At 59.9% G+C, this 26,274-nt stretch overlaps 1 protein-coding gene across 1 annotated transcript in view; it reads left to right on the top strand.

The window, feature by feature from the left end:
* Positions 1-16,486, top strand: part of Ncs1 (neuronal calcium sensor 1) — a 38,712-nt gene extending 22,226 nt beyond the window's left edge. Inside the window, exons 3-8 of the mRNA XM_027935467.2 lie at positions 7,009-7,147; positions 7,527-7,605; positions 8,581-8,669; positions 8,883-8,960; positions 10,804-10,914; positions 16,354-16,486. Of these exons, the coding sequence (XP_027791268.2) occupies positions 7,009-7,147; positions 7,527-7,605; positions 8,581-8,669; positions 8,883-8,960; positions 10,804-10,902 (484 nt within the window). The 3' untranslated portion in view covers positions 10,903-10,914; positions 16,354-16,486. The remainder of the gene's footprint in view (positions 1-7,008; positions 7,148-7,526; positions 7,606-8,580; positions 8,670-8,882; positions 8,961-10,803; positions 10,915-16,353) is intronic.
* Positions 16,487-26,274: the final 9,788 nt, after the last annotated feature.

Genomic DNA, 26,274 nt, shown 5'->3' on the forward strand with positions numbered 1-26,274 from the left:
TTCACTTTGGTGGAGCCTCCAGGGTAGAGATAGCTGAACCAGCCCTTTCCTGCCCTCCTAGGCCAGCCCTCCCCCTCCTGTTTCTAGAAAGGCCACCTCTAGAAATAGAAAAAGGGGAGACCAGGATGGTTAAACAGGGGCACTCAGGCCTCACCCTCCCCTCCTGTGCCCGTGGCAGGCATTGATAATGGATCCCAGATCCCAGTGTTCTGGATCAGTCTCCTCGGTGCTCTGTGCAGCTGATGGAATTGTCGTTGCTACACAGAAGGGACCGGTTCATCTCCCTGGACTGGCCTAAGGCCTGCTTGTTCACCTGAGTTGTAACCAGGCCTGCTGGGTAAAGGCTGGCTCCTGGGCCCACGCTGCCCTGTTCTTTGCACAGAAGGCAAATGGAAATGTCCCTGCATCCCCAGCGCCCAGGCGTGTCAGAGGACCCTTTCACAGCCGGGGAATCCTCCCGTAGGAGAAACTGGTGTTCCTGAGCCCAGCTGGCCGGGCCACCAGGAGTGTAGGCCAGGGCACGGGTGGAGCGCGCCGGGGGAGAGCAGAGCTGCAGGCAGGTGGTGGCCTGCTTCCCTCTCCCCTGCCTTGCTGGCCTCCCCTCCTGCCCCTTCCGGCCCCATGACCCTGTGACCTGCGGCTCCTCCTGAACTGAATCCCCACCCGTCTGCCTCCTCAAGAACAGGTCTGGTCTGCCCCGCTCCTTCTTTCCCGCCCTGGTCCCGGCCACTGGTCTGCAGTGGGGCTGCCGTTGCCCCTTCACGGGCTCCTGTGGCCCCTTCTCCACGCACACAGGGAGAGCTTTGGGTGGGTGGCTGGCTCTCTTGCTTTGGGACCTCCCACTGCACCTGGCACGGGCCTGGGCTCCCGCCAGGCCTCAGGGCTCACGTGCTCTCTGGCCTCGCCCTCTCCTGGCTCACCAGCATGGCCGCCCTTGCTGTCCCTCACCCTGGTCAAGCTCCCCAGCCTCAGGACCTCCTTCCTTGCTCTTCCGGCCGCTGTTCCTTTCCTCTGCATGGCTCATTCGTCACCTCTGCAGAGTTGGCCTGTCTTGTTCCCTGCTGACTTTAGGGCTGCTATTCAGGGCTGTGGTGTGATCTCGTCACCTGACCCTGTGTGCAGCCAGTGCAGACGCAGCCTAGATTTGAACTCAGGCCCTGGGGCTAGTCAGGCCCCAGGTCCCAGAAGAGCGATGCCAGGCCAGGCCAGGTGGGCATCCTCCCCTGGCTCCAGCCCCTGGGGACCCCCGTGGCCTCGGCCCTGCCGGCCCTGGGCACCAGCATGGGGACATGGCCCCTGGGTGCCCGGACCCTTGGCTTCCTGCCCTCTGGTCCCCACTCCCGAGAGCCCTGCTCTGCACCCTGAGAGATCAGGAGCCACAGTGGGCTGTGGAGTAAGAGGCAGCAGCAGGCCCCAGGCCCCGGAAGGTGACATGGACATCATTGTCACCTGGGAAGCCACAAGAATGCCCTCATGACAGCAGGGCACACCCAGTTCCATGGAGGAAAACTGCAGGAGGCAAAGGGAGCCGGGAGCGAGGAAGGCGGGGGCTGGGCCGGCGTTGGTGGCCGCGTTGGTGGCCGCGTTGGTGGCCGGCGTTGGTGGCCGCATTGGTGGCTGGATCACGGATGCTTTTTTCCTTCTTCTATTCTCCAAATTCTCTTGTTTTATTATTTTTACAAAAAAACAAATATCCCAGCATGTTGTAACAAAAACAGAGGGTGAAGCAGGAGGGATCCTGCAGCCGCCCGCAGAGCCAGCTGGACCGTCCCACGCGCCCCGGGGGAGGGGCAGCTCCCCCAACGTCCCCGCGCTCCCCCGTGGCAGCACTGTGCTGGGTTCAGTGCCTCGTGGCGAGTCCCAGGAGTGGTGTGTTACAGAGGCTGGGGCTCGGAGGGCGGAGACCCGGCCCAGTCACAGCTCTGTGTGTCCTTCCTCCGCATGGCCTGGGCTGAGGGCTCGGGGCTGCAGGCTTTGGCTCTGGGAAGCCCACAGACCTGAAGTCCTGGAGGGAGGGCCGGGAGGAGGGTCCTCCTCACCCGAGCGCTTGGGGCCCCTCCTGGAGCTCCGTCCGAGGGGAGAGTCCAGCCCCGTCCTTGCACAAGGTGGGGTGAGAAGAGGCCTCTGGGCACCTGCTGCAGGCGATCATGGGGTGGCCAGGGGCCGGCGCCCAGCATCCGGGGCACTGACCTGAACCAGGAGGTTGGGTATTAGGAAGGGCCTCTGGGGTGTGCAGGCTCCTGCTGCCCTGGCCCCTCTGGTGCTGTGGAGAGGTCGGGCCCCCCTTTGTGGGGGCAGTTGGGCTCCCCACTGTCCAGGCTCCCGCAGGCCCTCAAGGCAGGTACTGGCTTGGTCCCCACCTCACAGACCGGGTCACTGAGGCTCAGAGAGAAAGTTGCCTGCCCAGGGTCGCACAAGGTCAAGGGCGAGCCAGGACGGAGCGGTTTGCTTCAGAGGTCAGGGCTGTTCTTCAGTTAAAAAAATATAAAGAAACTCCTCTCTGACGCCTCGGAGTCCTTCAGGCTGATGCAGCCTGTGAAACGGGCAGCACAGGAATGAGCTGCTGTGACAGTGACAGTGACGATGAGGAAGAGGCCCCTCGGCACTCCCGGCCCTGGCGCGGTGGAACCCAGGGTCTTCCACCCTCGGGTGCCCGAGACTCGGGGGCTGAGCCTGGAGATCCCAGCTGACATCCTGACCCGTGCCATGTCCGTCATCCCTGGCCCTCTGCTGGGCTGACCTGCGCCAGCGATGTGAGGACTCCCGTCCCTCCCCCTGGGGTCCAGAGTCCAGCCCGAGGTGTGAGGAAGGCAGACCCCTGGGGCCTTGTCCCCACGGGGGACTCTGGCTGCAGAGGAGCCCACAGGCCGTGGCAGACCTGGCCTCTCTCTCCCATCCCCGCTCCATCTGGAGGCTGGCCCCCTGCAGCCACCCCACTGGCCAGCCGGGGACTGGACTCCACACCAACCCGGAACCTGCCACAGGCCAGCTCCCCAGAGGGTCGGGGGTGAACCGAAATGGCGCCTGCCTCGGGGTGCAGGCGGCGCTCCGGCCTTCAGGGCACAGTTACACCACAGGCCGAGTGGAGGAAGGGGTAGGCCGGGCAGAAGTCCCGGGACCCTGAGCCCGGAGGGCACCCAGTCTGTAAGGCGGCCATCACTGTCCCCTTCCCCTGGGGCTTGTTGGGATCATGTGTCAAAATCCTGCCTGAACCAGAGCCTGGCAGGAGCTGCGACTCCTAGTGCGGACTGTGTGACCCGCGGGCACTTCTGCGGCAGATCCCTGCCAGCTGGGGGTCCCCCAGTCCAGTGGCTGTAAACCCAGTGACGCTGCCCCAGGGTGTGTTTGGCAAGGTCTGGGGACAGGGTGGCAGTCACTGGAGGAGGTGGCGCCTGCCGTCTCCAGTGCCCAGAGCTGCCCAGCGTCAGGCGCCTACGGCGGGAACCCTGCCCAGGGCTGACCAGTCACTTCCCCACAGGGCCGCCGGGTTGTGGGGAAGGGGTTTGTGCAGGGTCCCTCCCACAGCACGGCAGGTGAGGGCCAGGCCCAGGGCACAGGCCCGCGTGCCCAGGCACCCGGCAGACGGCTGGCGGCTCCACCGGAGAGGGAGGAGGCTGGGACCTGCCGGGACCTGACCTGGGGCGGGTGGGGCTGGTTCAGTCACGTCCCAGCCATCCTGGGACAGGTTCCTGGGCTTGGTCCCCAGTCCCGGGGTGCCCACTGTGGGGAGGGGCTGTACCCCAGGTTAGACCTGCAGGAAGTCTGGCTTCAGAGCCTGGCCATCTGAGGCGAATCCGAGGCCCGGGGCAACCAGGGTGGCCGGGAAGCTCAGTGTCCCCTGCTCTGCTGCAGCCGAGGCAGAGACCTCCTCTACCTTCGGAGGACGAACAATGGGTTACATAATATTTGGGTAGCAGCTGCTTTCCCCTTGCATTTCCCCGGGGGCGGTACAGCCTGGCTTGCAAGTGGGGGGGGTGCCATGAGGTGGGGAGGCTGGGAGGCAGGAGCCCTGAGTCTGAGCCCTGGTTCTGCTGCCAACTTGCTGTGTGACCTTGGGCCAGTCTCTCCCCCTCTCTGGGCCCCCAGAGCCGCATCAACACCCAGAAGTAGTCTTCTAACCATCCTCACAGGGCTCTTAGATTCTGGCTAGGGTTTCTTGAGGATCAGTTCCACTGGGCTCAGGACAGAGCAGCAGGACACCTAACTCTTGCCCTCTCTTCCCCTGTATTCATCTGTTCAGCTTACCAGGCAGACACTTGCTGGGCCCGTGTCACGCACCAGGCTGTGAGTGGAGCATTGGGGTGCCCCCGTGTCAGGGACGGGGCATTGAACTGGAGGCCATCGCCTGGAGGCAGATGTGATGGAGTGTGGTCCAGCGGGCTGGTGCTGGACCAGGGGAGCAGGGGACCCTGCGGCCTCAGTGGGCCCACTTCCTGCAGGACGCATCTCCTGGCACCTGGGGAGTGGCGGGGGTCCAGGGAGTTATCATGAGGCTTTGTGCCCAGGGACCTCCTGGCAGGACCTGGGCAGTGTGGAGCCTGTCCCAGCAGGAATCTCGCCCAGGGCAGGGCCTGCTGAAGAGGGCGCAGGTCAAGGCTGCGTGGGGGAGGGGCTCAGAGAGGCCAGCGGTCAGGGTGGCCAGGGCAAGCTGGAGCCGTGGGCTGGCCACCCTCTGTGGGCACTGCCTCTTGGGGATGGGCTTTGGGGGGACCCCTGCTCATGGGGTGGGCCCTGTGGAGCCTCTGTAGGTGTGACAGACAGGCTTTGGAGGCTCCCACCGGGATGGTGCCCACAACTGGCCCCTGCAGCTGCCCCCGGCCCTGCCCAGCCCACTGAGCCGTGGCAGGGGGCCGCCCCTGGGCTCCTTTCCTTGCATCTTGCTGTTTTGAATGACCTTTGGGGATCGAGTTAGAAGGGCAGGAAGAACAGAGGGATGCCAGCCCTCACGGGAGAGGCCGTCTCTGAGGGGTCATTAGGTCCTGCACCAGGCACGTCCCTCCCCTGCCCAGGGACCCCTCCTGGCTTGGGGCCTGGGGTGGTGGCCTCTTGCTTGTAAACTGTCTGCCTCCTGTCCCCGGAAGGAAGCTGGGAGAGAGCACCAAGGGAGGGAGCTGGGGGCCAGTCTGTCCCTCCTGTGACCGGAAGGGCTCAAAGCCACGCTTTGGTATCAGTGTCACGGACTCTGCCCTGCTGTGCTTCCTGGGGGGTTGGCTGTGAGCACCAGGCTCAGAGCAGCCCCGGGGCTGGCAGGGGCCGGCTGACTCCAAGGGCCCCGCAGGATGAGACGCAGGGCTTCCAGGTGGGCCTGGACATCACATTGAATTGAGGCTGCGTCAGAGGCTGACGGGCAGCGGGGGACAGGAGAAGCAGAGCCAGGCTGACGGCTAGACTTGGGCTGTGAGGCCGGGGCTGACTTATCTGAGCTCAGTGCCTTCATCTGTCCAGTGGGATCACTGGACCTACAGCCGCGAGCCGCGGGGTTTGCATGAGGAACCGTCTTCAGGGCTCAGCACGGAGCCTCGCACTGGGCTGCTGTCATGGGCGGTGACAGAGGCCCAGGGTGACCGTGCCCAGACTTGCCATCCTGAGGGGGAGGGCAGGGAGAGGCCCAGAGGCTCAGCCCACGGGGAGCCTCATGGTGTGCGGCCACTGCTGGGACAGCCGCGTGCCTGCTCCAGTCCAGCTCCCAGAAGGAGGTGCCCCACGCCCTCCACCTGGCCCCAGCAGGCATGCCTGGAACAAGGGTCCCGCCTCCCTGGACACCTGACCGCCATTCTCAGGCCTCAGAACCCCAGGCTCCCACCGCCAGGTGCCCGGCTGTCCTCCCAGGCCCTGGGTGTCCAGCGTCGATCCTGGCCCCTTAGAGGCTGGTCAGCAGGGAGGGGACCCTGGCTTCTCCTTAGGCCTCCTCCATCCCGGGCGCCCCACACAGCGTCACAGGAGGCTCACACTGCTCCCAGGATCCTCTGCTTCGCGGGTGGCGGGCAAGTGGAGCCTCACGCAGGTCTCGGTGGGACCGCGGGTCAGCCATCTGGTTCCTCTGAGCACTGGCCCTTGTCAGAAGTCACCGTCCATCCCCCTCAGCTCCAGTCTGGGCCGTGGGGACTCACAGATGGCAGACCGGGTGGAGGTCAGAGCTGGTGCCGACTGCGTCCCTCTGACTTCCTGCGGTGGGAGGACTTGTCCTCAGACGGCACGTGTCCCACCTGGGGGTGCTGAGCGACCCGGGAGCCAATTCGTAAATCAGTTTAACACAAGACACATTTAAGTTCTTAGACTGCAGGTCACACTGGTGGCTTTTCTCCCTGCGGTGCTGGGGATCAGGCAGGGATGTTTTTAAAGGTGGGCCCTGGGGGTCCAGGTACCTCTTCACCTGACTCCAACAAGATGGGCGTGAGCCTCAGAGAGGTCAGACATCTGTCCCTGGTTGCACAGCAGAGACCTACACTGGGGCTTGGACTGCCACACCACATCCTAGTGGCCTGGGTGTCTGGGGGGGGGTCCCATGCTGGGCACTGGGACAAGCCAGGGTCCCCTGGGGCTGCTCCAGGGCCTACTCACTCAACTTCCTGGGAGAAGAGGCTGGGGAGGGCTGTGAATGGGGAGCCCACCCCATATGGTGGCCCTGTGGTATAGGAGGGGAAGGGGGACGAGGGGATGGCAGGAGGCCCTTTATGCAGAAGTGCCATTCCTGGGGGCTTATGGGCGACTCTCCTCATAGCCCTGTGTGGGGGACTGTGGCCAGGGCTCTGCGTGCAGTTCTCTGTTGTTCTTGTGCTGACTCTTTTCTGCCTTGTGTGGATAAGGCTCAGAGAGGTGAGGTCGCCTGTCCAAGGCCACACAGCTTGTGGGAGGCAGAGGTGGGAGTGAGCTGAGGTGTCAGGTCTGTGCTCCTCTGACCGTGGGGCACCGTCTCAGGCACCGGCCTTCCTGTGTCCTGGGCAGGAGCTGGTGTGGGTGGGTGAAGCTGGTGTCCCTTTTGCCCTCTCCCGCCGCGCTGCTGTCCAGGTATAAGGGCTTCATCAAGGACTGCCCCAGCGGGCAGCTGGACGCGGCAGGCTTCCAGAAGATCTACAAGCAGTTCTTCCCGTTCGGAGACCCCACCAAGTTCGCCACGTTTGTTTTCAACGTCTTTGATGAGAACAAGGTGAGCTGGGCATCGCTGGCGGCCAGGTGCCCCCTCCCTGGGCAGCCGGCTCTGCTCCTCCCACACCAGACCCCCCCCCCCACTGTCCCTGCAAAGGGTCCCTTTCCAAGAAGGGACACATACTCACTCACGCATGGACTTGCAAACATAGGCGAATATGAATATGTGCACACGCATGTGCACACCCTCATGCCCACACGCATGCACGGATGTGTATGCACACGTGTGTGCACACGTAGATGCACATGAATGCAGGGTCTGTGCTCACAGCAGGGCGTCTGGGGCATCTGGTCCCCCGGATGCTCCCTGGTGATGCTGCTGCCACGGTACCACCCTCCAAGGTCCGGGTGCTGACTGAGGCCACCCCTTCTCCCCTCAGGATGGGCGGATTGAGTTCTCCGAGTTTATCCAGGCGCTGTCGGTGACCTCCAGGGGGACACTGGACGAGAAGCTACGGTGTAAGTCCCATGCGTCCTGCCCCCAGGATAGAGGGAGGCAGCCCCTGGCCCTCGCCACATGGGGGCGCCAGACACCACGGTAGTGACCCAGATGGTGGCCGGGCCGGAGCTGCCAGGGCAGCGGGCCCTGGGCAGGTGGGCCTCATATGGCCACTGAGCTGGGCCAGGCCGTCTGCGCTGGGCTGAGAGAGCGGCACTGACACCTGCCCTTCTGGGCCAGAGGAGGGTTCCTGGAGGTGACCAGGCAGGAGGAATGGACGGGGGCCCGTGGGACGGGGCTGGCAAGAGCACAGGTGACATCCAGGAAAGCATGGGCCTGGGACAGCCGGCAGTGTGGGGTGGGGTCCGGGGACTCCCTTGGCTGTGGTTCTGCCTGCGGATTTCACTCATTCACTTATTCATCCATCACTCAACGAGTGCAGACCCAAGGCCACACGTCAGAATCCACCAGGCTGGACAGACAGGTCCCTGCTCTCAGGGCCGTCAGTCTAGAGTCCAGGAACCCCTCCTACTGAGGCCCGGAGAGGGGGACAGGCCGCATGCCCTTAGATGGGCCACCGTGCAGTGCAGCAAAGGGACTCAGGACTCGCGCACTGGGTCCCGCGGTCCCCATCAGCGCCGGGAGCACCCCTTTTTAGACATAGAAAAGAATTTCATTCACGCAAAAGCCCCCTTCCCTGCCTGCCTATTTGCTAACGCTGACCACTGGGGGGCAGACACCCAGAGGAGGGGGGGATGGGATGGGGGGCACCATGAGACACCCCGGGCCAGGTACAGGACTGCGCTCCTCACACACCGGTCCAGCCCCAGCCGCAGCCCGTCCACCTGTTTTAACTCATTTCACCCCGAGCTGCCGGGGTGCGTCCTGGTGTCGGCAGTGGGCCCATGAGTGCCGGCCGTCCCCCCTGGGCTCCGTGTCGAGGAGGGGCGTGGAGCAGCAGCCTGGCCGGGGTCACAGTGGGCGGTTGGTTGCAGGGGCCTTCAAGCTCTACGACCTGGACAACGATGGCTACATCACCAGGAACGAGATGCTGGACATCGTGGACGCCATCTACCAGATGGTGGTGAGGGGCCGCTGGGGAGGGCGGCCGGAGGGCACTGAGGCTGGGCCTGGCCCCGGGGCAGCCCGCTGGCTGGGCTGCTGGGGCCATCTTTGTGGGGGTGGGGGAGGCGGCCAGATGGCAGAAGGCGGGGTGAGGATGGGAGGCCGAGACAGGGGCGGACCTCAGCTGGATGCAGCCCAGAGCCCAGGCCCACCCTGCCGTGTCCTGTGGCAGGGGAACACGGTGGAGCTGCCCGAGGAGGAGAACACCCCTGAGAAGAGGGTGGACCGCATCTTTGCCATGATGGACAAGGTGAGGCTGCTCCTCCGCAGGGAGAGCGGGGCGGGCCTGTGGGCAGCAGTGGGGACACTGAGCCCCTGGGGGCTGATCAGACAGGTGGTCGGCCTGGCGCCCTGCCCTCTGTGAGCAGCCACTATGTCCTAACTTTCAGGCAAGTGAGCTCAACGAGTCTGCTTCATAGCCAGGTCCTTGACCTCTACTTATTTTTTGCCCCGGGCCCCCTGGCATTCTGGAGAAATCCATGGACCCCTCAGAACAACAGCTTCAAGTGCATAAAGTCCACAGGACAGAAAGGGAGGGAGCTAGTAGTGTGGGAACACAGTGTCCCAGGAGGGCCTGTGACTGTGTTAAGGGAGCTCGCTATCAACACATCAAATGGTAAAGGGTGGCGGCAGCCCTGGGCTGGGGTGCAGCTCGGGGCTGGGTGCAGCTCGGGCTGGGGTGCCTGCCTAGCCGTGCAGGGCCCAGGGGTCCATCCTCAGCCCCTCAAAGGAAGAAATGTGGCATCTGACGACCCCCGTGGTCTCCGAGCTGTGACAGTGGCAGCCATGACGTGTGGGGGGCAGGCTGCAGGCAGAGTCCCAGGCCCTGTGGTTCTGGTGGGGGTGCTCCAGCTTTGTCACTCAGGGGCAGCCGCCTTTCCTCCAGAGGTCCGAGAAGGAGGACTGACCTTCCCGCCTGCCCACGGCCTGCCCAGTCCCCCCGGCCCAGGGGAGGCGCCGTCCGTTCTGTCTGTCTGGGGACCCGAGCAGGCTGGTGTGTGCCATGCATGCTTTCTACCTCCGAGCTGCTCCTCAGCCCTCCACACTGCTTTTTATTAACTAAAATAACTTTGATTTAAGTGGAAATTTGAAATCATGGTCGTGAGGAAGCCCAGTCGGGGCCTCCAGTAGAGGAACCCCAGGCACCGGCCCCCGGGGCTCCCTGATGTCTCTTGCCAAGGCTCTCCTCCCCTGTCTCACCTCCCCTGTTTGGGGAAACTGTGCAGCCCCTGGAGGCAGCCTGCTGGGGTGTCGACCTGACGTCCCCAGCACCAGCTGTGGGACCCTGGGTAGGCGACCCTGGGTCAGTGTTCTCATGGTCAAAGGTTAGCATGGCACCGTCCCCTTAGGTAGGCCAGACACAGCGTGAGCAGGTGTGCAGCGGTGTCCTGGGCTCCTTGAGCCATGCTCCAGGGGAAGGGGCTCCAGCCCAAGGAGAATCCAGGTTCCTTTGTGTCTCACTGAGCTCCTGGGCCCTCTCGGCCTCCTGTGGGCCAGTGTCAATGTGTGGTTAAGCGCACTTCCAAAAGTAGCCCCAGAGCAACGCGTGGGCCCTGCCCTCGGGACTGGCACATTTGTGTATAAATGATACAAAGCACAGAGCCGGAAGGGGCCTCCAGTTCACCAGGCACAGGAGCTGTCCCCACGTCTCCCGCCCCCTCCCCAGAGGAGGAAACAGGCCCCGGGGGTGGGTCACAGCCCCAGGTCACGAGCCAGTGAGGGCCGGGGTCTGTTGGAGGGTGACTCCCACCCTGGCCACCTGTGTCCCTCTCCACTTCCGAGGGTCTCCTTGGCTAGTTTCCTGGGCTGTGGGGCGGGTCCGGGGCTGGTGGGTGGGGTCCTGGCTGGGCGGAGCCGGGGCCGGTGGGCGGAGCCGGGGCCGGTGGGCGGAGCCGGGGCCGGTGGGCGGAGCCGGGGCCGGTGGGCGGAGCCGGGGCCGGTGGGCGGAGCCGGGGCCGGTGGGCGGAGCCGGGGCCGGTGGGCGGAGCCGGGGCCGGTGGGCGGAGCCGGGGCCGGTGGGCGGAGCCGGGGCCGGTGGGCGGAGCCGGGGCCGGGCGAGCTGTGCCCACCCTGGCCACCTGTGTCCCTCACAGAACGCGGACGGGAAGCTGACGCTGCAGGAGTTCCAGGAAGGGTCCAAGGCCGACCCGTCCATCGTGCAGGCGCTGTCCCTCTACGACGGGCTGGTATAGTGCTGCGCTGGGGTGAGTGGGGCCTTGGGTCGGGCGGGCAGGGGGACAACCCGCCTGGCGTGGCCGGGGCTCAGTGTTCGGGCTCCCAGGTGCTTGGTGTCGGGCAGTGTGGGAAGTTCTGGCGGAGGGAGCTGGGAGGGCAGGGCCCCGAGAACCCCGGCCCCTCTGTTTTTGTTTTATTTTGTTTATTTTTGCACCCTGGATTGAACGGAGGGGTGCTGTACCCCCGAGCCCCAGCCCTTTTTATTTTTTATTTTGAGAAGGGTCTCCCCAAGTTTCCCAGGCTGGCCTTGAACTTGTGATCCTCCTGCCTCAGCCTCCCGAGTCATTTTTATATTGCCACACTTAGTGGTTTGCCTGAAAATATGTGTTCCTGCTGGCAGACACCTTGGAAGTCCAGGCCCGCCCAGGAGGTCTCACGCCCCCCCTGAGCGGGCAGGGGCAGGCCTCAGCTCCTGGCTGTCCTGCCCAGTGGCTCAGTGGCTCAGATGCGTTCACCTTTAATTAATTAATTAATTAATTTTTATGTGGTGCTGAGGATCCAACCCAGTGCCTCACACGGGCCAGGCAAGCGCTCTGCCACTGAGCACCAGCCCCAGCCCTGCTTTGGGTCTTTTTTAGATAGACTTTAGTGGCAGATGCATGTGGGAAGTCTCCTTCAGCCCTCGTTTGTATTTTATTAGAGACAGGGTCTCGCTAAGTTGCTGAGGCTGGCTTTGAACTCCTGCCTCCGCCTCCTGAGCCGCTTCGATTACAGGCAGGCACCCCGCGCCCGGCCCTTCTTTATGATTTTTGCAAGGAGGTATTTACTGGAAATAATCATCAATGCTAATGAATTTTATAATTTTTTTCCTACATCTCCTGTTAATGTGAAGAAATCACACAGATGAGCCTCTGGATGGGAGGCCACTTTGCCCTCTTAGAACAGACTCCGCTGAGCTGGGGCTGCCCTTTTGTGCATTAACAGATCTGATCTGTTGGTGTTTGGGTCAGGAGGCCTCCTCCATTCTGAAGCTTCTGTTATTATTGCTGTACACAAAAAAATCCTTTTTTAATTAAAGAGACACTGGAAAATGTGCTTAAAGAAAACCTCAATTAAAAATTTATTCTAAAGAGCCCTCCTGTGTGACGGAGATGTGATCATGGGGAACATTTTAGTGTCCAGAGTCATTTAAACAGAATCAGCTACAAAACGGAATACTCCTAACTCACATAGGAAGATATAATTAAAATCAATTTGTACTGTGATTTCTTTTTTAGAAACGCTGAGCAAGGTGGCTCAGGCTGATAACCCAGCTACTTGGGAGGCTGAGGCAGGAGGATAGCAAGTTTGAGGCCAGCCTCACCAATTTAGTGAGACCCTGTCTCAAAATAAAAAATTAAAAAGGGTTTGGGATGCGGCTCAGTGGTGAGACACCCTGGGCTCAGGTCTTAGTGCCGTGAGAAAAACAAACTGTGCCGTGGGCCCTACAGCGAGCTCTGGCCCTGGTCTAGCTTTCCACAGCTGCTTCTGCAAATCTCCAGGTCATGCTGTTTTCATGACAAAGCCTTCAGAGTGACAAGGTCCCACATGACACCACCCACCTGTTTCCAGCTCTGCCCAGTGTCACCCCCTCCCGCGGCTCTGCTGGCCGCCTGCTCTACACTTACATGCAGTCCGCATTCTGTGGTGTCCGTGACTTCTCTCTGTGCCCGGCTCCTGGTCTGTCACTGTTCCTAGGTAAATCAGCTTCGTGGAAGTCACTGGCTTATTCAGGAACAGAAACACGCTTATTTTCTGCATCATTCAATACTGTTGAGATCATCTTATTTTATTTTTTGTGCTTCTGGGGACAGAACCCAGGGCCTCACACCTGCGGGACACATGCCGTACCCTGGGCTGCGTCTCCAGCCTGAGAACGTCGGCTTTTAAACATGTTTTTTATTTTAACTGACAATATGGCACGTGCCTGTGGGTACGCCGTGACCTTTCCGTCTGTGTCCCAGCCTGCCGTGATCAGGTCAGGGCAAAATCGGCCCATTGTCCCCTGGAGCCTCCGTCATTTCTTTGTGTTGGGGACAGTCACAGTCCCCCTGACCAGCTGCTTTTAGATATATAATGAGTTCACTGAGCTCTCCTGCTGTGCTCTGGAACCTTAGAAATGGTTCCTCCCACCCAGCTGCACCCACCCCAGCCATCTCCTCTTCATCCCCCTCCTGACACCTTCCCAGCCTCTATGCTCCCTCTCTGCTTCTGTGAGATCGACTTTTAAAATCCTCTGTGGGGCTGGGGATGTGACCCCAGGGCCTTGCACAGGCCAGGCAAGCGCTCACCACTGAACCACACCCCCAGCTTAGGAGATCAACCCTTCAGCTTCCACACAGGGGCAAGACCAGGTGGGATTTGTTTCCTGTTCCTGACTTCCCTCCCTTACATAACATCCTGCCCTGCATCCACGATGCTGCAAATGACAGAGCCTCTTGGTTTGTGGCTGAACACGATTCCACTGTGTCCATGCACCTCACCTTGGTGGACTCCAGGTCCTGGCCACCATGCATAGTGTGCCCTAGTAAATTCAGGAGCACAGGGGTCTCTTCCGGATGCCAATTTTCTTTCCTTTGGATGCACACCCAGTGGTGGGATTGCAGGATCATGTGGCAATTCTGGTTCGGTTTTTTTCTTTTTTTTAGTTGTAATACCTTTAATTAATTAATTATTTTTATGTGGTGCTGAGGATTGAATCCCAGGCCTCACATGTGCTAGGGAGGTGCTTTACCGTTGAGCCGTAACCCCAGCCCTCTGATTTTTTTGTTGTTGTTGATTTGTTTTTGTTTTTTTAAGGAGAGCCCACCATTGTCGCAGCTGCTTAATATTCCATTTGATGACTGGGCCAGACTTTGATTAGTTGTGTGGCACAGGACACTTGGGTTGTTGGAAATTCTGGGGAGGGGTTATTTTTTTATTATTATTATGGGAATAGTCTTACAAACTGGTAGAGAGAATAATATGATTCTATGTTCCCATCACCCAAATTGGAATCACCAGTTCACAGTCGATCTTGTACGGTATCTCCCTGCTCTCGCCATCCACCTGCCCAACACTGGATTATTTTGGAGCAAATTCAAGACTTCATATGTAAATATTCTAAGTGTTCTAAAGTGTATTTGTAAAAGTCAAAGATTGTTTAAAAAATCCATATTCCTTTTCTTTTTTGGTACCAGGGATTGAACCCAGGGATCCTTAACCCCTGAGTCACAGCCCCAGCCCTTGTATTTCTTATTTTTAAAACAGGGTCTCTGTAAGTTGCTTAGGGCCTCGTTAAGTTGCCGAGGCTGACTTTCAGACTCGTGATCCTCCTGCCTCAGCCTCACGAGCGGCTGGGATGACAGGTGCCCCCTGGAGGCCCACGTGTGGCCCATGTTCTTTTACATCTTCTAATCTCCAGTTGCTATTCTAGCTTCCTGTTATCTCACGGATCTTTTCCTCTTACTTTGCTTACTGAAATCAGAGTCTGGAGAGTGCGCACATGGCGGTTGGTGGAGCGGACTCTTGAGTTGACCCCACTGGGTTCTCCGTTCCCTGTTCCTTCTTGCTGCTGTAGGTAGACGCCTGGTGGATAACACCCTGTAGCCTTTCCCACCGTCCGGAGCGTGCTGCCGCCCCTCATGGTGCTGTTGGTGGTGCCACTGCTCCTGCCCTTCCTCTGAGTGGGCAGGCTGGCTTGGGAGCCAGTGTGGCCCATTGCTGGTGCGAGCCGTGCGGGGCGGTGGTGCGCACGTCCCCAGGAGGCGGGCCAGGGATGCCACGGTGCCTTGTTCTGTGCCCAGTGGTGCAGGGGCAGGCTCCCTGCTGGCTTCCTCCTTCACTGCCAGCTGGATTAATCCTACCCAGGGCGACTTCCCCTCACTCCACGCGCTTGCCCGGGACTGGATTTTGATAGGAGAGATGGGGGTGCCTGCTTCTTTCTCTTTATTGATCACTTTTCAGAACGAGCTTTGTTCTCTGACATCCTCTGGGGGTGGCCAGTGAAGTCCTATGAGAACACACGGCCGTGAGCTTGTGGATTTGGTGCGTTGGATGAGCTTCGTGCTGTGGTTTATTCCACCAGCTGACACAGTGAACCCACTGTTGGGCACTCTGGGACGTGAGCCACCTCCCAGTCGAAGCCTCTTGAGCTGCCCTGAGCTGTGGCGGGAAAGCTGCAGGCCCTGGAGGCTGAACCTCCAGGGCCTGCAGGCAGCCAGAGGCCAGTGAGCGGACACAGACTCTCCCCTGGACTCCTGCTCTGTCCCTTCCCCCTCCCATGAGCTTCGGTGTCCCCCCTTCCTTTATACCTGGCCACAGTGGCTTCCCTGCACGAGTCAGGAAGTGGGCTCCCCGTGGGCCAGCCGCCCACAGCTGTCCATCAGGTGGAGCAGGGACGTGGGGTTCGGCACGTCTGCAGATCCGGCCCCAGAGAAGGTGGTGGATGACACAGACCGTCACAGACTTACCATACGCCATGCGACATGTACCATGAGAGTCACCACGGACTGAACTCAGGGCGCTCAACCACTGAGCCACATCCCCAGCCCTTTTTTGTATTTTATTAGAGACAGGGTCTCACTGAGTTGCTTAGGGCCTCACTAAGTCTCTGAGGCCGGCTCTGGACTCTCGATCCTCCTGCCTCAGCCTCCCGAGCCCCGGGATGAAGGTGAGATCTGGGGGCGTTTAGCACATTCGCCACATTCTGCAGTTGCCTCCTCTAGCTGGGCCTGAGATTTCCATCACTGCATTCCCCATAGGAACCTTGTCCCCACCCCCCTCCCCTGCCCCCAAGTCTGCTCTCTGTCCCTTTGGATTTACCTGTTCTGTATGTTTCATGTAAAAGGAGTCATGTGACATGTGGGTGTGGCCTGATTTCTTTTGCTCAGCGTGTTTTCAGGGTTTGTCCACATGGCAGCGGGGCCCGTGCTTCCCGTCCTCCTCGTGGCCGCACGGGGTCCCTTGTGTGGCTCCGCCCCGTGTCACTCATCCCACATCTGTTGGTGGACACAGCGCTGGCTCTCTGGGAAGCCCTGGCTCTCCGGGTGTCTGCTGGGTCGGCTGCTGGCCCTCACACACTCTTCCCACGGTGGCCAGACCTCTGCCTCCCCCAGCACTCCCCTTCGCTCCCTGCTCCTGGTGGGTGTGGGTTTTGACTTGCATCTTCCTAGTGACGGTGCTGCCGAGTGGCGGTCCCTGCCTTGGCCACCAGGCTGCTCTGCCCATGGGTGCCTCCTGATCGGCCACTGAGCTGAGCCCTAGGCTGCCCCTTCTTCCTTTTCTCTTTGCTCTGACAGACGGTCAGTGGTGAGCTTCTTGAGCTTCTTACTTATTTACAGGGACCCACCTGAAGAGCCCAGTGGGTGTGTCAGAGGGCACCAGAGTGCCACCTGCCCTCCGCTGAGCCTCTGCCACCGGTAACCTGCCTCTCCTCCTGTGTCTTCCAGATGCCTGGGGACCAGTCTCCTCCTTCAGGGCCGCGAGGCCACCAGCCCGACTCCTCCCCGTGCCCCCCACCTTCCTCTGCGCCCGAGCAGCTGGCCACCCTTGAACTTGAGGCCCCGGCTCTCCTTGCCCCCTACCTGCGCCCACCTGCCGAAGCCACTGGCTCCAATCGCCAACAACCTCTGCTTGTCCAAAAAAACAAAAAATGACAAAACGGATCGGAAGCCTCTAGCCCTCTGCAAAACCAAGGACTCGCTGCGGGCGGCAGCCTCGGGCTCCCCCTGTCTCCTGCGCCTGAGCTTCGTTTTTTTATTTCAAAGGGACATTTTAAAAGGAAAAAAAAAAACCCCACTACCTTCTGTTCTAGAAGATACTGACCGCTGGGGAGAAGGCCTGGGCTCAGGGAACTCTGCCTCTGCCTGGTCCCTCCGCGGCAGGTGGCCGGGGCTGGCGGCTGCCTGCTTCACGTCCTCGTCCTGTCCTTTAGCAGCAAGAGCCCGTGTGGCCAGGATGGCTCCTCGGATGACGACTATTTTCTGTGATGACAGTATTGTGCTTTTCGTGGGGAAAGTGAGATTTTTTTTTTTTAATATTCATATATAACTGATATCCTTTATTTATTGGTCGTAACTGTTGCTGCTGCCTCGTGTCCCAAGTCCCAGGGACGCGGGGCCTCCGTTCACACGTGCCGCCCTCACCCGCCTGCCCGCTCGCCGGGAGCCTGGTGGCCTGCAGCGGCCCAGAAGCCAAAAAACCGTTTTCTTTTTTTAGATCCTGTGCTTGGTGTTGGGAGCAGGGGACGGTGGAAATTCATCAGCGGCTCCTGGACGGTTGTTCCTTCAGCCCTGAGGTTCCTGCTGGTCCCCGAGCCCTGCGCCTCTCCACCTCTCCTCCGCCCTCTGGGTCCTTAGCGATTTTTTGAGGACAAACAGGGGACATTTTTTTGGCTTTCCAACCCTATCTGTGTGTGTGTGTGTATGTGTGTTGGCAGCAGCAGGAAAATGGAGAGCCTCGTCCCAAGAGTGGGATCCCACCAGGAGAGGGGCCGGGCACAGAGGCCGAGAGCGGACCAGCAGGGTCTCCCCCATTCTGCTGTCCCACCTCCTTCTCCAGGAGACCGCGTGGCATTCTTCCCTGCCCTGCTCTTTGCTCAGATGCTGGGTACGGGGGCCCAGGCTACCCTCGAGACAGCCCTGCTCCCCAGCACGTGTCCTCACCAAGGGGGGGGGCTCTGGAAAGGGCAGCCTCCAGGCTGGGGAGAGCCCGGCCCAGGTGTGGGGGGTGAGGTTCCTGCTTCTGCTCTGCCTCCTGGAGAGGGGCAGGGCTGGCCCTGGTTCTGCTCTGAATTGCCCTTGGTTTCCACCTGGCTCCCAGGAGGCTGGAGTCTCCCCGCGATGAACCTCAGAAGGCAGCCTCCAGCCAGAGGACGATGCCCACTCCTGCTAGGCCCACGTGTCTTTTCCTGCTGGCTCCATGCTCATCCACCTTCAGAGATCCCCCTCTTGCATGGGAAGACCCTTGGGCTGCACTCTGGCCCACCCTCAGACCCCCACAGGACAGGGCAGTGGTCAGCCTTCAGAGGCCACTTTGAAGGCTGGCCTCCTGGAGGCCTGTGGGTCAACTTCCTGTTTGGCCACTGGGCCTAACCACCAATCTCGGCAGTGCCTGGCTCTGGCTGGGGACCCTTGGGCAGGGGTGGGTTTGGGGAATTGGGAGGAGAGGGTGGGCCTGAGGCCTTTCCTGGGTAGTTTCTTCTCCTGCCTCTGCCGGAGACTCGACTGGCCTTTGATGGGGGGTTGATGGAATTGTGTGTCCTCTCCTGGAGACACAGGGGCCAAGTGACTTGTGGCCGAGGATTGTCCGGGGCCAGCCCAGGGCCCCTCCCATAGGCGTCCACTGAGCCTCTGGGTACGGGTGTGGCTTTTGGTCCTGGTGGGCAGTTCTTAGGGTCACAGCCCGGTGTTCCCGTGGGCCCAGGCCTTGGCCACACCTTTGTCTCATGCCCTGAGAGCCCTCAGCTGACAGAAGAGCCACCCTCCTTCCTGGCAGGGTATGGGACGCTGGCCATTTTTGCTCTAGGTTGCCAACAGGAACTGACTTTTGTCCCTTCCGGTCACCAGGTCTCTAGCTGTGGAGGTACCCTCTGAATCCTAGGCCCAGCCCCCAGGGCCTCTCCCAGTGACGGTTCCCACCTGAGGCCCCTCCCCACCCGCTGCTGCTCTCTTTGGGTGCAGCCCAGAGGCCACGCCCTGGTCCCTCCGTGAGCCTCCCTGCAGGGGCCAGAGGCAAGCACCAGCCTTTTTCTCCATGTCTGCTCCCCACTTTGTGTTGACGGGGACTTAGAGAATGTCACGATTTCCCAATATTTAACCAGGTGACGTTTAAAATAACATCAAGGCAAACGTGTGTGTCATCTGTGTGTTGACATTTCTTCCCTGAAAGGCTCTGCAGTTGGACAGCTGGTTTCTTAGACAGGAGCACCTGGGCTTCAGGGGCACTGTCTCTTTTCTGGGGGAGAGGGTGCAGGATGCTTAGGGACCCCTGGTGTCTCTGTAGAGAAAGTCCTCCCAACCCCCTGCTGCAAAGTCCAAAGCCACCACCTTCCTCCAGTGTCAGCATTTACGGGCTCCAGGACGAGTGGGCGCGCCCCCTCGTGGTGGTGGGCAGCAAAGGCGTCTGGGGGCTCCAACCTGCCCAACAGGTGGGGAGCCGAGGCTGGAGGCAGGGAGGCTAGGAGGGGGCTGTGACTGCAGAGGCCCTGGGTCCCCAGGCCCATGTTTTTGGCAGCATGCCCCCCAGATGCCCCTCTGCTAGGTCATCTCTGGGGCTAGCAAGTTAAGACACTGATGGGAAGCTTTGCCCTCCTTTCTTTCTTTATTTTTTTTAATATCTGCAGAATAAACCCAATGGTTGATTTCTGAATGAATAAAAGGCTTTTGTTGAATAAACAGCTGGTCCCATCTTCTGCCTTGGCATCTTGGCCTCAGGCCCAGGCTCTGTCTGCCCCCAGCCCTGGGACAGACCAGGGCCCCCCTCCCAGCCAGAAGTCCCCATTTTCCCTTGGTCTTCGAAGTGGCCCTGGGAAGGGTCATCTTACTCCCAGCCTCGGTCACCAGCTTCCTCCGGGACTCTGGGCCAGTCACCTCCGCTCTCTGGGTCTCAGTTCCTCCGCCGCTCAGGTGGGAGCTCGGCCGCCTCACAGGGACACTGCGAGGAGTGACCATGGGCGAGTCCCCTGCAGGAGCCCAGGCCAGTGTCCCAGGGCTGTGGGTTGTGCCCCCACCTGAAGCCTGCGCCTCTGAAAGTGATGTGGGTGACTTGCAAAGACCAGAACAAGACGGGCGACGCTTCCTGGCCGTGGCTGTCTGTGCCCCCGCTTGCCTGCCCAGCTCCGCGGGGTCTCGTGGGGGTGCTGTCTGTCTGTCTCTGGGAGAGGGAAGGGAGGCCCCTGTCTGGTGTGCGGCCTGGGTGAGGCCAGGCAGCCTCCCGTGCTCCCCGCTGTGTGTCGTCTGTGTCCTGCCAATTAAACACGCTTCCTGACCTGTCCTGGCCTCCTGTGGGCGCCTGGTGCTTTGTCTGTCTGTTTTCCGTTCCGCTTCCCCTTCCGTCCTCCTCCGGGGACACCCTTGCTCTTGCTTTGGGGACACCTTCCTTTCCTCAAGAGAAACCCCGTGCAAAGCGAGGGCCTTGGGCAGGTGATTAAACGGGCAGCTTCTGAGCTGCTGGAGGCCAGCGGGCAGTGGACCGAGCCGGCCACCTACCACAGGCAGCGTCTCCTTCCTGCCCTTGAGAGGACCCTGCTGTTAAGTGTTTGCACACCGTTGGCCTAGAGCAGGGGTCCTCAGGGTCGTCGTGTCCGAACCCCCCAGGCTGGTGCAAGGCCGGGGTGCCTGCCCTCCCTCCCCCGGAGTCTCTGCAGAGCCCCATCTGGGCGGGGACCTGGGGGCTGCACTCCTAATACATTCCTAGGCTGGGCTGGCACTTGGTGTGGGGACTTGGCCAACGATGGCACTGTAGGACACCCCGCTGGCCCTCAGAGGAGTCGGCCTCCACTGGACTCAGCTACTCCTTCAGTCACTTGGGTGAGACTTGGGCACCTGAGCTAGGCCGGGTGCTGAGAGCCCGGGGGTGGACTGCTGACCGCACAGGGCCGCAGTGGTAGATGGAAGCCCCGCGGGACCCTAAGACATGCGGTCCTCAGCTGGACCCTGGGATCTTGGAGGGGGCCTCCTTTTGGCCTCTGGTCAGATAACCTAGTGTTTACTCAGGGCATGGGCCCTGCCAGGTTGGGAGAGAGGGCTCTGCGGATGCGACAGGCCTGGCTTTGAAATAGGACCTTGGGGAAGAATAAAAGGCAACATGGAGTCAAGAGAGTCCTGTCGGGTAGAAGGCTACTGCTCTCGGCCAGAGGCTCTTGAGAGACCCGGAGACCAGAGCAAGAGGAGAGGCCTGCATTGAGATGAGCCACTGCCTGGGACCAGGCCACCTTCCAGCAGAGCCACAGAGGTGGGGGGAAACACGGAGGTGGGGTCTCCTGCGGCCTGGGCCCCAGCACTGTGCCTCGCTGTGCTGAAGAGCCAGACTTCTCCAAGTAGACCCCATGCCAGCCGGGTTCCTCTCCTTGGCATCCGTCGGGCGTGTGTTCTCAGGGACAGGCTTTCTGTCCCCCACGCCCTGCCACTTGGTTGGATGTTGCAAGGAAAGTCGGTTTAGATCACATTTTGCCAAATGTCCAAGTGTTCACCCACACACCTGTGCCTGCCCGCCAAGGAGGGGCCTTGTCCCACACAGTGTTCAGCGTTCAGGGACTGTCCCCAGGGGGAAGCTGGAGGTCATCTGCAAGTCCACACAACACCACTGGTATTTTCTCTGGAAACACCAGGATGTGGCTCAAAGGGCCATTCTGAGGGTAGCTGGGTGAAGTTTCCAGTGTATGGTGAACTCACAGTGGGGGCTGCCCGTTACTGGAGGTAGCTCGGGACCTACCTGTGCAGGCAGCCTTGGAAGGATCCAGGGTGACCACAGTTCAGATCTCCTGGATCTGAGGGCTCGTGGCAGGTCATGGCCCCTCGCTGTGCTCTGGGTCAGGCTTTAGCTAACTTGCTCCTGGCCCAGCCCACCCTGGGCAGCTTGCTGTGGGTCAAGGTCCAGCAGGGGCACAAACCCAGGCTCCTCGCCCTGCTGGCCCCTGCCTTCCAAGGATGGCTCAGGTGGCTGCCATGCCCTGGATGCAGTAGCATCAGGGAGTCCTCCAGGATGGTCCCCTGTCTCTTTACCAGGGGTTGTCCATCTTGCCCCCAGGTGCAAACTCACATCTGCCTGTTAGAAAGTATCTCCCTGGATCCATCCAGTCCCCTCCACTTCCTGCCCAGGAAATGCCCTCCAGCTTCCTGGTCTGGAGCACCTGGTCAGGAAAGCAGCATGGGGAGGGCTTTGAAGGCTGTCTGACTGTGAGCAAAGTGAGCCCATGTAGGTATGGCAGAGCCCCTACTTTTTCCCTGCCTCTCTTTTTAGGAGGACACAAATCTTGTGGAACAGAGGACTACATTTCCCAGCCTCCCTTTGGGGCTGGGCGTGACCATGTGACACAGTTCTGACCAATGGGGTGAGAGCAATGAGTGTAGCCCCCCTCCCTCATCCACTTCCTACTGACTGACCTGGGGACTCCAAAACAAATCTTCCTAGACTGGGTCCCCAACTCCACAGAGCCACCACACCAGCCCTGGACCATTTACACTGGGACTATGACAAGGAAGAGAAGCTCGTGTCTATTTTGATCATGCGCCCCAGGTCTCTTTGTCAACAGCCCAATTTATATTCTGCCTGATAGACCGCGTGATCCTCTGGGTCACTTTCAGTGACCTGATGCCACCTGCAAATGTTTGCCCCTGAGGTCTCAGTGTTTGCTAAAGTGACTTAATAAAAACTGTGGTGCAATGTGCTCTGGCACTGCTCCCCACTCCCCCTTCCTCTGCCCTCCAAGCCTCCAGGGACAGAGGGTCCAGCCAGAGGATTCCTGGGGGCGACATTCCAGTTGGCGACATGCCACCTGGAGACCCACTGTAAGACCAGCGGTCTTTTGCTGAAGGACTTGGGATCCAGAGGCTGTGGATTGGCTGGGAGCCCAGGGGGCCTGGGCCAGCTGGGTGAAGCCACAGGGAGGGCGCTGGGCAGGCTGTCTTCACATTGGGCTCAGGAAGGACTTTGCCAGGGCCCTCGAGATCTGGGGACCAGACCTCATGTTCTGTTTAATTTCTTGCCTCAGAAACTGTGCTGTTTACCCAGAGACCCCAAATTAGCCACCCATGCAAGCAGATCTTAGAGGTTAAGACAACATGGAGGGGGTAAAACAGCTTTTTTTTTTTCCCTTAGAGAATCAGGAAGAAAGTGGGGTACAGTTACTTTGGTACCATGGTCGTATGTCAGGAGCAGGTCCTAGCTTAACCCTGGGCGGCTGGTTGCCCAGAGGCCAGGGGAAGTCTTTGATATTGTCAAGGACCCACCTTAATCTCCAGGATTCTGAAGCCCTGGATGATGTGTTGGGCGTCAGGGGGCCTGTTGGCCTAGGCAGAGTGGGTGTGTGCATCATGGAGGGCCAGAGCTGGGACCTGGGTGAAGGCACCGTGGGCCAGCCTGGGAGGAGGGAGAGACGGAGGGAGGCCCCGTGCACTGGAAGGGAATCATCGTCAGGGAAAATCTCAGGCCTACCCTCGGATTCCAATCCACCTCAAAGCCCCTGCACTCATCAATTAACACAAGACAGAGTCATCGAGAGATTTCCAGGCACAAGCCAAAGCTAACTAGAGTCCTGCTCTGGCTTCCCCAGGCGTGAATGAGAGCCTGGGAGGCAGGCGTGGGGCAGGTGCGATGCCAGGCCCTGGTCACAGCCTTTTGTGCAGGGCAGCCTGGTTCACACAGAGAAAGGTCATGAGCACCAGCCACACAAGGGCGATGCCAACTGGAGACCCACCGTAAGACCAGGGGCTGTTCATGCCACCGCAGCATGAGGGCTTCCAGAGGGCTTCCTGCAGGAGGAGAAGCATTATCTGCTCTTGAGGGATTTCAGGATCCAGATGGGCAAAGAGGAGAAGGAAGGGCATCTCAGGCAGCCAACGGCGGGGACAAAGGGGCAGAGGCAGGAAAAATGCAGGTGGGGGAAGAGAGATGGAGATGGAGCCAAGGGCAGACACCCATGGCACTGAGACGTCAGGTTTCCCTAGAGGGTGAATCCACTCAGAAAGACACGAGGTAGCATCTGGGGATGGCCCTCCTGGCCCTGGCACGCTGAGTACATGCCCTAAGTGCTTCTGTTCCGAGCTTCCTGGAAAGCCCAGCAATGTGGCCCTTCTCTGTGACTCTGCCCATTTTAACAGCAAAGAACAATGGCAATGTGCCTGACAATGACAATAGCTGACACCAGACACTCGCTGCAGGTAAGATTCCCTTGCATTATCGCAATTAAGGCTTTCAGCAGCGCCCCCTTGAGACAAGTGTTAGTATTACGCCTCACACTTTGCAGATGAGGCTGCCTAGGCAGAGAGGGAGGGAGGGGCTTGTAGAGTCTCATTGCAGTCTGATCAGAGGCAGGGGTTCCAAGGAGGCTGCTTCTGCTAAGTCCAAGTCTGGGCAGCAGCAGGCTGTATTGGTCTCTCCCGATGTCTGTGTGGGGGGAGGCTAGGTCTTTGGGGGAGGTCCCTCCAGGGGGGGCCCTGTGTCTGGAGGGAGCACAGAGGTAGAGGTGGGGTGAGGTGGGGTGCTAGGGCAGGGGCAGGAAAAATGCAGGTGTGGGAAGAGAGGAATGCAGATGGACACTGGGACTGGACACTGGGGGTACTGAATCCCAAAGATGCCTGAGACTTGGAGTCCCATTCCCAGCTGGGCAGCCACTCAGGTGTGGACAGTGGGTAAGGAGCCTGGGCAGGAATGGGGTGGCAACCCTGCACAGGTAAGGTCCCAGGGCCCCTCCTGGGCTCACCTAGAGCAGCAAATGGGATTGGTCCGAGGACTTGCCTTCCACTGGGAGCCACAGCCCTTGGTGTGCAGAGGCAGCCGTTGGGGTTGCTCCCGGCACTTACAGCTGGCTCTCAGCCCCTCCTCACCCATAGCCCTGGCACCACTGCACCTGAGTGCTGTCCTCTTATGCCCAGTGAGGGAGCTGCTGTGACTACCCTAATTTTCAGATGAGAAAACAGTCCCAGAGAGGTTCAGTGACTTGTCTGGGGTCACACAGCTAACAAATGTCAGAGGCAGGATTTGAGGCCAAGTCTGCTGGACACAAAGCCATGATGTCCTCTGTGACTCATCACCTTTGGCCTGATGTCCTCCTTCTTGGGTCACCCTAAAACTGGCACTTCCCAGACTCTGGAATTTTCCACAAGGCCATGGACTGCACCCTCGTGGGAGGAAATGCAGGATTGATACAGAGGCCCTCAGCTGGGCCCTCGGCTCCCTCAAACCTGTCACCCTTTGTGGCACCAGGGCATCAGTGTCCTTTGCTGACTTCCAGTCTCTCCCACCCCTGGCTTGTTCAAGAAGCACAGGAAGGAGAAGAACCAGCCCCTCTCTTGTGAGACTCATGATACCCATGAGGACTCGGCCCATCCTCACCCTCCTGGCCAGCCCAGAGACAGGGCAGGGCAGGCAGGGCGGGGTTTCTCCCGCGAGGAGGAATTTCCTGGACTTCCAGGAGCCTGGGAGGCTGCAGTGGCAAGGCAGGCTGAGGCCTGGGAAAGCCCTGGGCGCTCCTGACCAGCTTCTAGGCATCTCTGAGCTGCCTCTCGGCTGGACCATTTGACTGCCAATTAAATTTGGGGGACCCTACGGGGCCATTTGTCCTTTCTCCCAAAGGTTCTCATCTTCCAGCTTAACTGGTGGTTAAGGTTCCTTCTCTGGCTCCAGTCCTGGCTCCGTCCCGGTCAGCTGTGGGCTCTGGGGCAGTACTGCATATGAACCAGTCTGAGCCTGTCTCATCGGTGCAGTGGGGGTAATAGAGGGACATTTCTCATGGGGCTGTTGGTGAGCCTCAGTGAAATAATGTCTGAGGCCTTTCAAACGCAAAGTAGTGAAAAGCATCCTTGCCCAATTCTCTCCATCCCAGAGTCGCTGTCCCTTCATTTGGTCCTACTCTGGTCCATCACATGGCTCTTGGCTCTTTCCTGCCATTTGGCCGCTGGTGAGAAGGGCCACAGTCTGTGCTGAATGTCCTGGTCCAAGTCCACAACCGTAGAGGAGAAAATCCCCTGAACCGGGAGCTCATCCTGAGCCAGCAGGGAGCAGAGGGAGGATCCCTGTGTTGCGGCTGCCCCTGCACCTGCCGGGGGGCCTTCTCTGGAGCACCCTCAATACTTGAAGTCCTCAGGGTGCAAAAACGATACTTTGTGCAAATACCAGGGTGAAAGTTCTTGCCTCAGGCGGGCGCAGTCCAGGGAGTTAGGGGGCTTGGTCCTCACAAGGAAGCTACTGGGTGCCTCTGGCGGGGGTGTTTAGAACTGATCTTGCCTCTCCCTCCCTCCACCCTCCTTTCCTGCAGCCAAGAGGACACAGACAGCAAGCAGAGAAGCGACTCCCAGGGCCCTGCTGTGTGCTGTCTTGTTACCAAGGAGCCTGGAAATTCCCCCATCAGAACGGCACAGCGTGGGCGGAGCTTTGTTCAGGGCCAGCAGAAATGGAAAAGTTAGGAGAGGAGTTAGGAGACGTAGGGTGGTAAGATGATGTTCCGCGTGCAGGGAAATGGAATGACTTGTAACTCATTTCTTTACAAGTAAGAGCCGCTTACTTGGGAGGACACTCAGCTCCTTCCACAGCCCCTGTCCCTGATGTCCATCAGGCCAGCATGACACCAGCACCTCGTGCTGGTCTCAGCATTAACAAGACTAGGCTCCATCCCAGATGATCCTCAAGCAGGTGACTCTGAGCAGTGGAGT

Source organism: Marmota flaviventris, chromosome 13 (genome assembly GCF_047511675.1).
Source record: "Marmota flaviventris isolate mMarFla1 chromosome 13, mMarFla1.hap1, whole genome shotgun sequence".
Lineage (NCBI taxonomy): Eukaryota > Metazoa > Chordata > Mammalia > Rodentia > Sciuridae > Marmota > Marmota flaviventris.